The 15,582-nt window shown below is 27.8% G+C and overlaps 1 protein-coding gene across 1 annotated transcript in view; it reads right to left on the reverse strand.

Moving 5' to 3' along the window:
- Positions 1-12,106, reverse strand: part of LOC108690708 (growth hormone secretagogue receptor type 1) — a 42,188-nt gene extending 30,082 nt beyond the window's left edge. Inside the window, exons 1-3 of the mRNA XM_018198137.1 lie at positions 12,016-12,106; positions 11,781-11,896; positions 10,833-10,995 (exon numbers count right to left, since the gene is read on the reverse strand). Of these exons, the coding sequence (XP_018053626.1) occupies positions 10,833-10,995; positions 11,781-11,896; positions 12,016-12,106 (370 nt within the window). The remainder of the gene's footprint in view (positions 1-10,832; positions 10,996-11,780; positions 11,897-12,015) is intronic.
- Positions 12,107-15,582: the final 3,476 nt, after the last annotated feature.

A 15,582-nucleotide genomic window follows, 5' to 3' on the forward strand; every position in this document is an offset into this window, starting at 1 on the left:
TAATAAATAATTAATAATAAGTATTAATAATAAATTCAATAAATATATTTTACAGATAGTGCGTGAAGTAAAATGTAACTCATAGCAACTCTTTGATACAATAAAAATAAAAAGTCTAATTGATTTCATGGATAAGAATACTTCAATGTATTCTACTACGTACTACTACGTAGTACGAATATATTGATGTCTCTCAATTTGGGGGTTTTATTCCTGAAGATTTCTGAAGAACAACTGACAACAAAAAGATAATTCTATCACGAAAAATGAAAATATGAGATATTATGAGATAAAAGTTATGTATCATCAAAAATACAATATCGTAAATTAATTGATTTTTTTTCATAATTCATGCAAAAATATTTGATATTTTGAGTCGATAGTGTTCAAAATACCGCATATTATCATCATTGTAGTTGTTTCAATTAATTGATCAAGATTCTTTTATTTGAAACAATTTTATTTGTAACAATTAACTGCACAATTTCACTGCCGCTCCATTGTAAATTCATCTGCGTATTGCTCTTTAAGACTAGAAAAAAATTAATTGTAAATTGAGAAATTTTATTAAGAGGGACAGAGAGATGCACGAGAGGCAAAATTCAAACATATGTCCATCAAAATGTACAAATAGCATTAATCTTGGCATATGTCAAGATATAACTGTTCGAAATGTAAAAGTGATTATAAAGGATTATTTTTTAATGAGCGTTTTATTAGCTTTTATATCGTCGTGAGTGAAAAAGAGACAGTGGTAAAAGTACATGCTATCACATAGCATCGCGTGACGTAGCATTATTTGTCATCTTCAACCTACTTTGCCTATCAGATGCGGCCCAGATGTGCAAATCGAATTCCTATTCAGATAGTTCCGGCTAATGTAACTTTTATATCGCATTTTTTCGGACAAGTAATTTTTTATTCCCTTTCTTCTCCTCGCCATTCAAAATTTTTTTTAAGTTCGTTGATCGCGATATATATTCAAATCAGTAAAATAGCAACGTTAATTGCAAAAATAAAAATTGATTATAATATTTTTAATCAAATTTTTCTGATAATTAAATTTTTTTAAATTCTTAAATGGATTAATTTGTAAAGAAGTTCCAATTTAAAAGAAATTATGAGAAATATTAATCCTTTGTTTCGAAGTATATTTATGAAAAAAAATCTTCATTCTAAATTGAGTAAAAAGATTAGATCGAATGATTTATTAGATCTGGGAAACGTGTTATAATTCAAAAACTAGAAACTATACATCTGCGTTCATGTTCCACAACAATACTTCGCAAATCCAAAGTCATAAAATAAAACATTTCTAAAACTAAATATCGTCTCAATAAACTTTCTATGATATTTATATTATATATAATATGCATGCGATGTGAATGTTCATTTAATAAATATCATTAACAAGCAATTTATTTTATTGCGTATGGTTTATGTAAAAATGAAATAATTTTTGTATATGTATAATAATAAATTTTTTTATATTTGTCTATAATATAATAATTATAATCAAAATCATAATCATAAAATGTAAATTTACTGGCAATAACATTAATTTTGCAGCAAATAATATTGCATCATAATTATATTTGTTATGTGAAAACAATATTTCTGTCAATTATAATAACTCTTTATTATTCCAATCTTTATTTTTTTCACTGAGTTAATATTAATCTGTAAATTGAAAACAATTGAATTGATGATATTTTTCTACGGATTATGTAGTAAGTGCAATTAATTTCAAATTAAACGCAATTATAATTTAATAGCTCAGGAATTCTATTAACATGGTGTATTTTATACATACTACGTTTAATCATGTATAATCTCTCCGTAAAAGCTAAAGCTTCAAATATCTCATCTCTTTTTAGTTCGTATATTTATAAATTATTTTTATTTATTTATATACAAAATTTGTTTATTTATTTATTTATTAGTTATTTAATTTATTTTGCTCTCTCTTTTATTAGAGATCTTATATGTTTATAAATTACTATATATTATTAAAAAATTATAAATACTATTCGCATGCAGTATACGAATAAATATTAAATCGCAATCAATTTCAATATAAAATGCAATTATTATATTCATAATTACTGTTAAAAATAATTGAAAATGAATCCTGTGTATAAAAATATCATTTATCAGAAGATTTCTTTAGTCTTTTACTTGTAGTTTTCTACTTATTGTAAAAGTAAATGAAAAATTATCAATTTTTTTTTATAAATAATGATCTTCTCTGTTAGTTTCATAAGATATAACTCACAGATAAAATTTTCAAATGTAAGAAAATTTTTGAATATTTGAAATAGAAGTTAAATTTGAGTAAATTCTATTAGAGTTAAAATAATGAATGAAGATTGTAACCATATAACTTTAAGCTTTCGACCTTTCAATTAGAGCATTCTAGAGAAAACTTAGTATCTTAAACATTTAGTAATGAGACATTGTCATTACTATCAGTATGCGTTACTTTAATGACTGTGAAAACAAATTAATTGTCATCAAAGTTAGTGTGCTTTGCTAAAGAGAACATTCATTGTTTATTTAACCTGGAAAATTTCGCTAACAAGAATTGACGTTGCACTTATTGCGTTAAACCTCAATGCATATCGATGTTATCTTCTGATGTCGTGCAATGTAATGAGAAAAATATTTTTCAATTTCATGCCAACGTCAATGTGCACATTACAATAATGCCTTGGTAAACAAAGAACTGTTTGTCACAAGTCGCGTAATTAGAAGTTTTATTAGATCGACAGTGCACCGAAAAGAACTCGAAAAACTATTACGTAGTATTTAAGTCGAACATTCAAATGTACTGAAATAATTGCTGCTAATTCGATTGCCGATACAATCATATTTATTATAACTCGAAATTTTCTGATTTTCGAACAATTAGAATAATTTGATAATTTCAAACTTTAAATTGTCCAGATCTGTCAGACTTAAAGATACATACGAACAGTCGAAACTTGAATTCAGGTAAAACGACAAAAATTTAATTTTCTAACTCGTTTCCTTCTCATGCAGATCCATTATGCTTGCATACAGATTTATCTTCGCGGCTGGATGTTATGCTTGTTAAAACTATCATTTGTCTTTTCTTGCATGTCATTTCGTTCTAACGATATCCGCCAGCACAATGCGTTGCATTCATGGAATGACAACACTAAAACCTGTTCAGCAAATTTCAGACAGATTGAACTTCTCATCGTAGACATCTAACATCTGCGATTTGTTTTTGCTTGATTCTATGATGAAAATGATGAAAATCAAAACATTTTAACGGAGCAATATTTATAGACTAAATATAATTATAAATTTCACCATTTTCACAATCTCTGCCAAACATAATTAAGATTTTATGTCTTTAAATCGTTAATTTTTTCTAATCGGATCACTTCTTGGTCCTATTATATGATATTGTATAAATTTACATAGTACTTATAATAAATTTTATCGGATTATTAATTTATTTTATATGATTATTAATTAAACTATTAAACTGTTTAATAAAAATTAATAAATATTCAGTCTGAAATATGTTTTCGTAACAACTACATTTATTAATTATTACATTTATTAATTATTAAAAAACAATTAGTATAATTAAATAAAGCTGATTTGCCATTTTGGAAGAATTTTATGAGAGCGATAGGCAAACTTTCAATATTGTAATTTACATTGAGCAGTCTAAATCTGGACGTCAATTTTTCCGTGATATTAAATTTATCTTTCTTGAGAGAGAAAAATTTCTATTCATAGATACAATATTCGTAAGATAAAGCTCCTAGCGTCATACAGAACGTCAAAGAACAGAAAAAGACAATTTACAGTAATAACGAAACAAATATGTTTCGTTATTATTGCGTATGTTGTTCTTCTACTCTGCAGACGATGAATTGAAATCATGTCGAGATTCAAATCAAATGTTAACTGAAACTTTCTGTTTAGTATCTCAAAAAGAATCATTATAGAGGAACAATTACACAAAGAAAAAAAAAGTAAACTGCACTGATAAAATATATTTGCCTAGTGAAATAGAGGAAAAATTTTATATTTGCAAAACTTATTCTTCCAAAATTATGAAAATTGCAAATACAGAAATAAATAAAAGTTAAATAAATACAAGAAACGTATAATGAGAAATAAGAAATGTGTGTTCTTTATTTTTTATGTGTTTACTTTTTTACTTATTTTAATTCAAAATAAAAATTAGAAAATTAATTTACATATACAAAAAAAATTTTTTTGTCTTATGCATTTTAACATTTTGTTTTCGGTAATCTTTTCAAAGAAGCAAATTTTTTGAGTTAATAATTATCAATAATAGTTAAAAATGAATGTTTAAAACATATAACAGAATAAAAAAATAAATAATATAGTCTTTATTATAAAATTGAATAAATAACTACTCAAATAAGTAACAGAAATTTACTTGTAAATTTTTTTTTCGATTCGACTTAATAACTAATATATCAAGTTGTTCATGCAGTTAAGAATAGAAAGCTAGGTATTTGTCACAATTTAGTCGCAAAAGTTGCTTAAAATAAAACAATTAAACACATAATATATTTCCTATTTTCTATTATTTATCATATATAAATATCTAATTAGATTTCATTATTTCCTATACAAAAAAAAATAGATTAGCCATTTATCAAATTTATTTAGCTAATCGTTTTATTCGTTGTGCTCTGTTTAATCGAGAAGTTTCATAATCGTGCTAAGTAGATAAATCTCTTTTATTATAATCGCATTCAATAGCGTAATTTTTGACGAAGATTTATAGAGGCTTACATATCGCTGGTCATTGTTCAGCGACAATGAAATTGTATAGAACGCGAATACTTAGTTAATCAGGATAAAGAAAAAAAGAAGCAAGAAAGGAGAAACTTATTTCCTACACAATATCCATATCTAACTCCATGCAAACTCGGAACTTAATTTAATTAAGAGGTATCTTGTATATATTATATTTAATAACTTCCATTATTATTTTTTCATTAAAAGACAACATTTACCTATAATTTTTAAAGTGTTTAATAAAAAGATATAAATTCAGAACAATTCTAGATCGGATTTAAAACGTTTTGAAGAGAAATATTGCAGATATACGAGGTTTATGATTAAACTTTATTTCTTATTGTAGCGATAACATGTCAATGTTTTATGTTACGCAAAAGTTTTGCAACGACAAGCAAAATCCAATAGATTCATCGACACAGTAGTGATATTTTGTGTCGTGAAAGAAAAAATCCCTTATGTTATACTTTCATGAGTTTTTTCGTTTGAGAATTTTGATGTAAACGAAAGTTTTGTATTGATTATATGTATAATATTTAGATTAATATTTAGATACAGTAGATTACATAAAGTACCCTTTCTGTGTAATGAGCAGACAATTAAACAACAATTAAAAATCACTATATTAAACTGCAATGAGAACTACAAGTGCTTTCTTGCTCATTAAAAAGCGGCTTGCTAAGTTTGTTACATTTGCGTATTGATCATCAGTTTTTCTGTTTAAAGGATAAAGAAAAATATCACACAAGAGTCTTCGTTAATTAAATATTTTACATCAAGCAGTATTGTGACAATTAGCAACTTTTTCTACTATTTCTTATAAATTGGTATTATTATAAATTAATATACATAAAAAAATCAATTATAAGTTATTAATTTTAACAATAAAATATTGATAAAATTAAAATTATAAGCAAAAATATTTTTAGAACGTATTGTATAAATAACACTTAAAACTTTTTTATTCATCTGTAATAAAAATATTTTTATTTGATTTATGCTTATCTGCCGTATCTGCAAACAAAACATAAGTTTGATACGAACAAAACATACAAGTTTGATAACGTCAAAATGACTTTATCGTGACTTGTTGTTCTGTTGTTTGGGATATAGTTGAATAAACATTTGGATTCAAAAATATAATTAAAAGTAATAAATAAAAGTAATAGATATAATTTAATTGATATTTTTTTATAACGTTAAAATATCAGCATATGGCTATTATATGATACAAATACCTAGTTTATGTCATAAATTGTAATTACATATGAAATTCATACATATATAAAACGCAACATATGTAAGTATACCTATAAAAGGCGCTCATCGCTAATAAAATTGCTATTTTAGCAAAAGTCATTACTAAAATAGCAACGCTGTACTGATTTTATAAAAAGGTTACAATGCGCACTGAGAATTAATGATTCTGAATAGAATTACTAGGCTTAGAAAAGAGTCGAAGAACATAATTAAAATTCCATGAACGTAATCGCTACGTGCACGAGCTAGACTGATTTATCATCGCGAGAGTGTAAGGAAACTTTTCACTTTCTAAGTGAAATACCTGTGATTATACCGTCATGAGAAGTTTTACGTCGCAATAAACGCTAACGCGGCCTCGACCGTGAGAGCAGGCAGTGTTTCGAAGGAATGCCGGACGAGAGATATGCCGGTGTCAAGGAAAAGAGGAGGAGGAGGACATCGACTTAAGACGCGCGTCGCCGTATGCGCCTCATAAAACCCAGACGCGCCTAAATGCTATCCCCCTCTTTATACCACACCCCATCTGGACCACCCTTGCGCGACCCTCCACGATAAACGCATCTCATACAGCCATAGAGACCCCTCACGATGTTCTCGTAACCCGCTGGTTGATTCGATCCTCCCGTTGCCTCCGCATTTCGCCGTCTCTTGCATTCTTCCGAGCGAAAGAGATCAGGGAGTCGAAATATATAGGCGATCGCTCATATGGAATTGTAAGCCGAAAGAATTCTCGCCCCTGCAACGCCATATGGTACCAATGGTTTATGAACACGGGCATCTCGATGTTCATCCGTTAGTAGCGCTGATCGAATGAGAATTATTTGACGTGTAAATAAAACGTGTCATTCACGTGCAAATAACGTGGCATCGATGGCAACGATATTAAATATCATTTGTCAATTTTGAAAAATATCCATAATCGATAAATTTAATTATTTGTATTCGCATTATATTAATACTTTTATATTATGAGAGTATTATATTAGAAATATCTGATTGTCGAATTATTATTGATTTAACAGTGTAATAAATGATTTTTATAAAGGTAATATATATAATATTTCCTTTTTCCTTTTCATTTCATTTTCAAGCTTTATGAAGCGTAATAAGACAAAAGAACTAATTGCTTCTTAAAACATTTTTAATAACTGCATCATAAAATCGAGAGATATTAAAGAAAACATAAAACTGAGTCTTTATCTTTATCGAATCATTATCATTATCGCAAATGAATAAAAAGAAATGATAATAGTTTCAATAATAATGAAACTATACAATGAACAATAATTATTTAAGTAAAGTGAGTAATTATTTTAATAAAAATTTAGTGAGTAATTATTTTTTAAATAAATAAACAATAATTTTAAAAAATTATTGTTTATTTAAAAAATAATGTTAATTATTCATAAAAAGTAAACAAATTAAATTAATTAATTAAATTTAATTTAAATAATATAATAAAAAGTTTTACTATAAAAAAATATTAATTGTAAGTTTCAAATTATAGTCTGTTTTGTTAAAAAATTATCTAAAGAGATAAGATCTTTGTTATAAATATAATATTTTATATAGGTATATATAATCTAATTTTAAAAAATTACATGCTAATATTGTTTTATTATCTATAATAGAATTTACTTTGACTATTACAGTTGAAAATTAAAAACAGGATGTTGATTAAAAATTTTACATTTATTTTGTGAAAAAATACATAAGAGAAATATTCCCGTGAGATAAATTGAATTCTCTTTGAATTTAATTCGCATTTTAACTCTTAAATTTGAATTCTTTGCCAGTGTATCACAAATAAATCAAAATTACAATAACAACAGACAGTAAACAATATGTGATCCAGCAATTAACTGGATCACGCAGAGTATTACCTTTACCTTAGCAAAGTTAATCTTTTGTGGTGACTGTACAGCTCGTAAATAAATCGCTAACAATTACAATTTTTATTAAATATTAGTAATTAAAAAGCTAGTCGATTAATTCTGCATATTTCACACGTAATAAATGTTTTTATGCGTTTAAAATATTGTAAAGTATAAAAAGTTTTCAAAAGGTTTTGTTTGATCTTTTTATTGTCACATTTTAATCAGTTTATTATCGATAATAAATAATTATTATCATCTTTATATCAATCTCAAGAGAAAAAGATATATAACAGAAAAAAAATCAATGTTATATTATATGTTTTTTTACGAAAAGGCGACTTCTTACTATAATTTTTTTGCTCAATTGTGAAAAATTTAAAAGTAAAATTATGATATCAAAAACATGACTTTGAATTTTAATTACTTTAATTTTGAACATTAATAATATAATTATTTCTTTTCTTTTTGTATTAATATGATTTCCTAAATACAAAAATTATGATACAAACTAATACTATAACACACAATAATTTCAAAATAATAAATTACAAAATATAAAATTTTATATTTTAGTTTTCATAAATTTATATCGTAGCAAAAAAAATCATTTTGCAAAAACTGAAATTTACTTAAAGAAGTATTTAATTGTAATATACAATCAAACATTTATAAGAATATTTTGAAAAGTTAGTTTGTTAAAGTACAATGTTTTGATCGAAAAATAATGTTACCAGTAGATATTAACATTTTTTAATAATAGTTTTAATCATTGAAAAAAGCTGTCGTCATTTTATGTCAATTAACGTAACAGAAAAAAGTATCAGCTTACAGCGTTCTTTTCATTTCATAAAATAATCTATTTTAATTAAGCAGTAATCACTAGGTTTTAATAATGATATATAATAATAATTATGATTTTTCAACGATACATGTGCATAATGGAGAAAAGGATTAAAACTATTTTTATGTCGACAGCATTTTTCTCTCACAAGATATTTTCGCATCTTCGTACTAAGCTCATAAAAGTTTGAATGGCTGTAGTACGATCACTCATATTTCACTGATATTTCAAAAGGATTTCTAAACCTCCCTCTTTTTTGTCTCCTTCTTCTTCCTTATATATTCCTGCAATATAGATTATCAAGAAACTAACGCTACAAAAGTAGGGCATTCTCGTTTCGTATAGAGACAACATCGATTTTTCGAAAATAATTTAATCGCCAATATTAACTAGCCAAATTGGTTAGCCAATTGGTCCTCTCTAAGTTTTCTCCATGCGATACAATTAATAATTTCAAAAAAGGCTTATAAAGATTGCTTTTGAAAATAAAAAACAGAGAAATATATAAAATCAAAATAAATACATTAAAATACAACATGTAGTTAAATTTAATTCATTTCTTAATTTAATGTAATTTATTATATGTACAAAAAAATTGATTATGAAACCTAACCACAAATTTTATTACAATTCGGATAAATATGGAAAATCAAATTATATTAGATATATGGAAAATCAATTATATTAGATATTAATATATAGAATAAAAAGATTTATTTATATGTCAATTCGAAAAATAAATTTGAATAAATATTAAAAAAGTTAAAAAAAAACAAAATTATCAACAACCACCGCAATGACATTCAGTAGAACGACATTTTGTATGTAAAAACAATTCCTATTGTTCTCGGGCAACATTATCTCAAACAAATGATATGATCTGAGAAAAATGGAATGAAATTAAGTTAGATTTAACATCGATCCGCCGAGTTTGCAATTTAATCGCGTATCTGTGAGCACATTGATAGATCTGCAATGTATGACATATAGGGAAAAAAGACATGACATTTTTCCCCTTTCGTCAGTTCAATAAAAAAATGAGATTGGATACTTTCTGTCAATTTTAAAAAATCAGCAATGCTTCTGCGATGCAATGACGTTTCCGTTCACTCCAGATAAAAGTTTGCATCCATCATTCCACCGCAATGCGAAACAAACTAAAAAATCAATTAAATTATCCTTTTAGCGTCCAACGATATTGACGTTTAAATTGCAACCAAAAAAAGTGCGTTTTTCCTACTTCCTATAAAACATGTACACGCACAATTAATCATAGCATCGAATTTAAAATTTTTCTCCTTATAGTCGAAATGTAGATATTTTAACGTATCTTCAACTAAGAGTTAGTTAGAATTTTAATTGTCGCATTATAGAAATTAATATTATTTATTTAGTAATTTTTAACTATTTTAGTAATTACATGTATATTATCAATTTATCATGTGTTAAATATATATACATGTTATGCATATAGTGATATACATGCATATTTATAAGTGCACATTATACATGTATGTTATTCAGATATTGCATTGCATCATGGCCAAAAATGTGATAAAACTAGATGAAATCTGTATAAACTCATTTTGACATAATAACTCAAAGAATAAAAGTAGATAAAAAATATGATAAGATAACTACATCAATGTATGAGTATTACCATAATTTGCTTTTCGTGCATGCTAACATTTTAGAGAATGAATAACGTATTTGCGATATGCCATGATCGTGCGATCGTGAACTGAAATTCCGGTGAATTTGTAGCGAGAATTGGTTCGAATATTCGAGCCTCCGTGACGCAACAGAAATGTGTGTGTTAGCAATGATGAGCCATGCGTGGGCTCATAAAAAGAAAAAAGAATGACATGGGTTTATCAATGTCCGTTGAAAAAATATGTGATGTTCGGTATTTTTGGATTTAACCGACCTGACAAATCATTGCGCCATGTCGAGTGGCTGCTGCACGCGGTGATAGGAATAGATATCTATACCAAAATACGTCATGCTTTTTTACGCAATTGGTTTGAACTTACACATATGCTCGCCGAGCGGCCAGATTTGCGGGCCAGAATTGACTTCGATTAACACTGTAGGCGTACAAATCACGAGCACGCAGAGGTCAGCGACACTCAGATTCACCAGGAAGATGTTTGTGCTGTTCCTCATGTCTTTTCCCCGTAACACGACCAACGGCACCTGAGAATTACACGCGAGAGCTACAACAATCGACTTTAAAGATTGATACATCGATAGTGATAATACGAATTGTAAATAAAAATAGCGATTAAATTCTTGATGTTTCATTGATTATAAATGCAATTGCAACAGATATTAATAAATTGAAATAAAATAATATTAATAGGCTCCAAAAATATGTCTAATACAAGTAAAATACCTATGTGAGCCTCCGACCTTTACAGAAATCTAATACTAATCAATACTGAAAGACAGTAATTATTCTAAGTAATTAAAAGCACTGTTATTTAATACTTTTTGTATTCCAACATAAATAATTAATTATCATTCAATAATAAATTTGCCAGTATTAGATTTTTGTAAGGGGAATGTTGGTGCGTAAATTAAATATTCACATTGCAATAGATGTAATTCGCAACCAATTGAGATGTACTTACCAAATAAGTTAAAGTAAACGTAAAAATTTCGGAATTTCTCACAGGCAGTCCTCACAGGCATTTTACTTGTATTAGATTTAGTTTATTCTTGGAATCTCCCACTAATATTATTATTTTATTTTATTTCAAGTTACTAAAATCCAAATATTATGTAATTTATATTTGACTTTCGCACTGAAGAAAACTCAAATTCAGAGTCGCTTGCGTTTACTTTAACTTCATTTAGTATATATTGGTTACGAATTATATCGCGATATAAATATTTAGGTCCGTTACATCAACATCCGCGGAATTTAACGTAAGTATATTACTTGTATTCGATATTAATAAAATGTAAATTAAAATTACCATTAGATTGCCTACTATCCCCAAGATCATTACAATAATGCAAGTAACCATCGAAGTCGTTCGTATGTAGGCAGGCAGCATGTACAGCGCAGAAGTAGCATTCTCCGACTCGATTACTGAAATTATATAGTTACAAGATACTTAAGATCCTTTAGACATATTTCACGATAAGTATCCCGAGTGTTTTTAATTAATGTAGTACTATCGTTTTACGACTATATAATCTTGAGAGTACCTGAGAATCCATCGAGCGCGCTGTTACCGATCGCCGTCGTATAATAAGACGAATTCAATTCGAACGCGACAGTAGACATCGTTGTCAGCATGTTTTCAAATGTAGAATTAAAGTGCACCTTGCTTTTGTTCTTCCGTTGTTTTTCCGCTGGTCTTTTCTCGTTTTTTAGACTATTTCATATTCTTCCACTATCAACGTATCCTCGTGACATGATACGTTCACGCTATCACGTATTTTCACTTAGGTGGAGGGAGGTATCAGGTAGCTCGCCGTTTGAGTTATGTATTTACAGGTTTTACATACAAGCACGATTATGTCGGTTTCTCTTGCATTTTCGAAGAAGGAATTTTAATTTTATGTCGGTAGCACTTTCCGTCGTGCCGCGACAATTTTCGGCATTGGAGTTTCGTGTGTTTCGATGACGGATTGTCGTGTGTTGGGTTGCAGCCTGAGAAAATCCATTAGGAATCGCAGGTGCGCAATAGCACCACGGTGTTTCGCGACGCGAATCCGGCTTACCGTTTTCGTCTGTTTTAAAATAGCCACCACTTTCGCCGATTTGGAAATGTTAAGTGACATCATCAAGTCTCTCGTCGCGATACAATCACCATTAATTATCTCGATACAGTGTGGAAAGCTCTCAACGAGATAGCGAGAATTTGATCATTTCGCAAAATGATTAGCTTCTTCATTTAAAACGGGAATTCCAATGGGAATTAATGCTTTGATCGGATAGATCAGAGACGGTGAAAATGTTAATTTGCAGAAAGCTTTGGACGAATGTTTATCTTCTATAATTTTGACGAGAATTCGCAATTCGAGGAAGCGTATTCCATGTCTGATTAACATTATTAACTTTTTCACACTTTAGATATAGCTTTACTTATGAGTAACTTTAACAGAAAACTTTCGTTTGTTGAATGTATAGTCTCATTCAAATAAAACGATATGTATTAAATGCTTTTACTGCAAAACTTTTTTGATTGAATTAAAAAAAATATATTAAACTATTTATTATAAACTAATATTAAATTTGTTCAGCAAAGCTCCTTTTTGCATTATCTTCATAAAAATCTTAAAAATAAAATTCTATTTCCATTTCTGCGTAATTTCTCATAAAAAATTACTTATCAAGTGTTAGAGACGAGTTAGAAACAAGAATGCTCTACAGCAATATCTCTAGCGTCTCTCGAGTTCGCCAGAAGAATCATCGAAAGTTTAAATATTTACCATTCGATCTTAAATAGAATTCACATTTTCATTATCAACAAGCTACTGCAATTGCGCAAGCATTCCGCATATTTCATATTCAAAATCTACGATTGATCAACATACGTGATTAAATTCGCGGTAACAGGATTCTAGATTCCACGAGCAATTGCTTTCATTGACAAAATACGTTCCATGTCATTTAACAAAAATTCTTTCTGGTACAGCAATTCCAATATCGAACAGGATTGCGCAAGTCAACAATCTCCTAGAAGAGACGAACTTAATGAACTGTCGGCTAAGTAACTAGTAAGACTTTAATCATTTTCTTAATTACTTTTCTTTCAAAAATCAAACTTTCTGATCACGATTAATTCAATTCTAATGGATCGCCAATTCAATCTGCCTGGAATCGATAATTTATCATCGATTTATTAATTTTAAGTAATTCAATCAGATCACATATACTCGCTATCGCATTTCCTAGAATTGAACATGATTTTAATGTTGTAGGCTTTAACTCTTACTTGTTTTATATTAAATATGATTTATTTTGTTTCTATCGAGTATGGACAATTTGTACATCGCACAACGAGATGTCACTCACAATTTTGACGCAAATAAATCCACGATTGAGGATTCACTCAGATTAGTGTATCCACGTTATCGAATTTCACGCAACGCAACGTTTCGATTGTAATTCTCGTCAGGTTGCCTTCACAGGTGGTTCGAAACATGTTCCTTGCTTATACACAGACTCGTGACTTCCGTTTCAACGCCCATCGACAACTGCAACTGATTAAAATTAAGATGGCATTGCAGCCATGTGATGCGTTTCCTGTCATCATCGGTCCGTCAAGCTGCACGTGTTAGAAGGAACCCGAACCGTGCAAATAGTGCCGGTAAACTGAATGGAACACGGAACTCAACTGGCCACAAACTCTCGAATGCGCCTCCCTTTCGTCGAGAGCATGCGCGCTCTTTTCATCATTACAGTATTTTTTTTATCACACGTGAATCTGTGATAATTAATAAATTATCATCCTCTCTCTTTTTAAATATCATAAAATATATAACTAGGTAGAACTTAATTTAATTGTTATTTCATAACATTCATATTAATGTTCTAACAATTTTCCCACATAAATTTTCAAATTAAAATAATTGCGTGCTGTTCTATTATGAAGCTTATTTTATACTTTATTATAATGTGATTTTAAGATAAATGAATTTTAGTCTAAAAAATTGATTTTCCAATGTAATTAGTGATTTATCTAAAATTTAAAAAATTATAATAATTAATTAAATAATTTTGTTTAAATTAATTATCTAATAGATTATATTTATTAATTCTAATTTTAAGTATGGATCATTAACAAATTTAACGAAGCAATTCAACTTCATTCAATTTTTAGACATCAATAAATCAAAATAATTGTTTTAAATATTGACATTTTAAATATAATATTTTATTATTGTTGTTATTATATTGTTCATTATAAATTCATTTAATTTCTGTATTTTTGTATTTTTGTATTTTTATAGAAAGAAAGAGAACTTTCAAAAATTGGGAATTTTTCAAGAATGGCAGAATTTTCTCTTTTAAAATGAGACTCCACTCTAAAGAGTTTAGAAAGATAATTATTATTATTTCTGTTCCTTTTTTTCATGCCAATTTCTTATATTATACCTTTTATAATATAGGCTAGTAACGGTTATACTAAAGAATGAAAGAAGCGGCAATAAACACGGCTCCGTATTAGGAAACCAAGCGCATTCCATTAAATCTCTCGCTGTCAATCCTCTCTGTGCGCATTGTAGTCAATTTGGGACATTCTTATGCGCCTCGCTTTGAAGCAAAGTGCGATGAAGCGACGGCACGCATTATTAAAGGCAATTTATTTTACGAAATAAATTGTCGGCGCACACATCGCAACTACTATATTTTTTAATTTCTTTTCAGAAATGATACAAGTTGAAAAGTACAATTGCAATCTAATACGAAAACATAATTGTTATTAGATTTTTATATATATATATATATATATGAAGTATATAAATTTATTGCATTTTATAATGCAAAGTATATATAATCACAAAAAAACATTTAAAAAAATAAATTTATATTTACAATTTTTTATTAATGAGAAATGCACTTTACTTATTAGAATTGTTTTTAAAAGATTAAAAAATGCGGCATGAGATAAAAAATTATGAAAAAAATTAAAATATTTTACAACTGATTAAAAAAAATTGTAATTAACTTAAAATTGTAATAACTTTGGAATACTTCTTATATGTAATTTAACGGAAATATTAAATATATGTAAAAATAAGAAATAATAATAAAAAAGATAT

This window comes from Atta colombica, unplaced genomic scaffold (assembly GCF_001594045.1).
Source record: "Atta colombica isolate Treedump-2 unplaced genomic scaffold, Acol1.0 scaffold35, whole genome shotgun sequence".
NCBI lineage: Eukaryota > Metazoa > Arthropoda > Insecta > Hymenoptera > Formicidae > Atta > Atta colombica.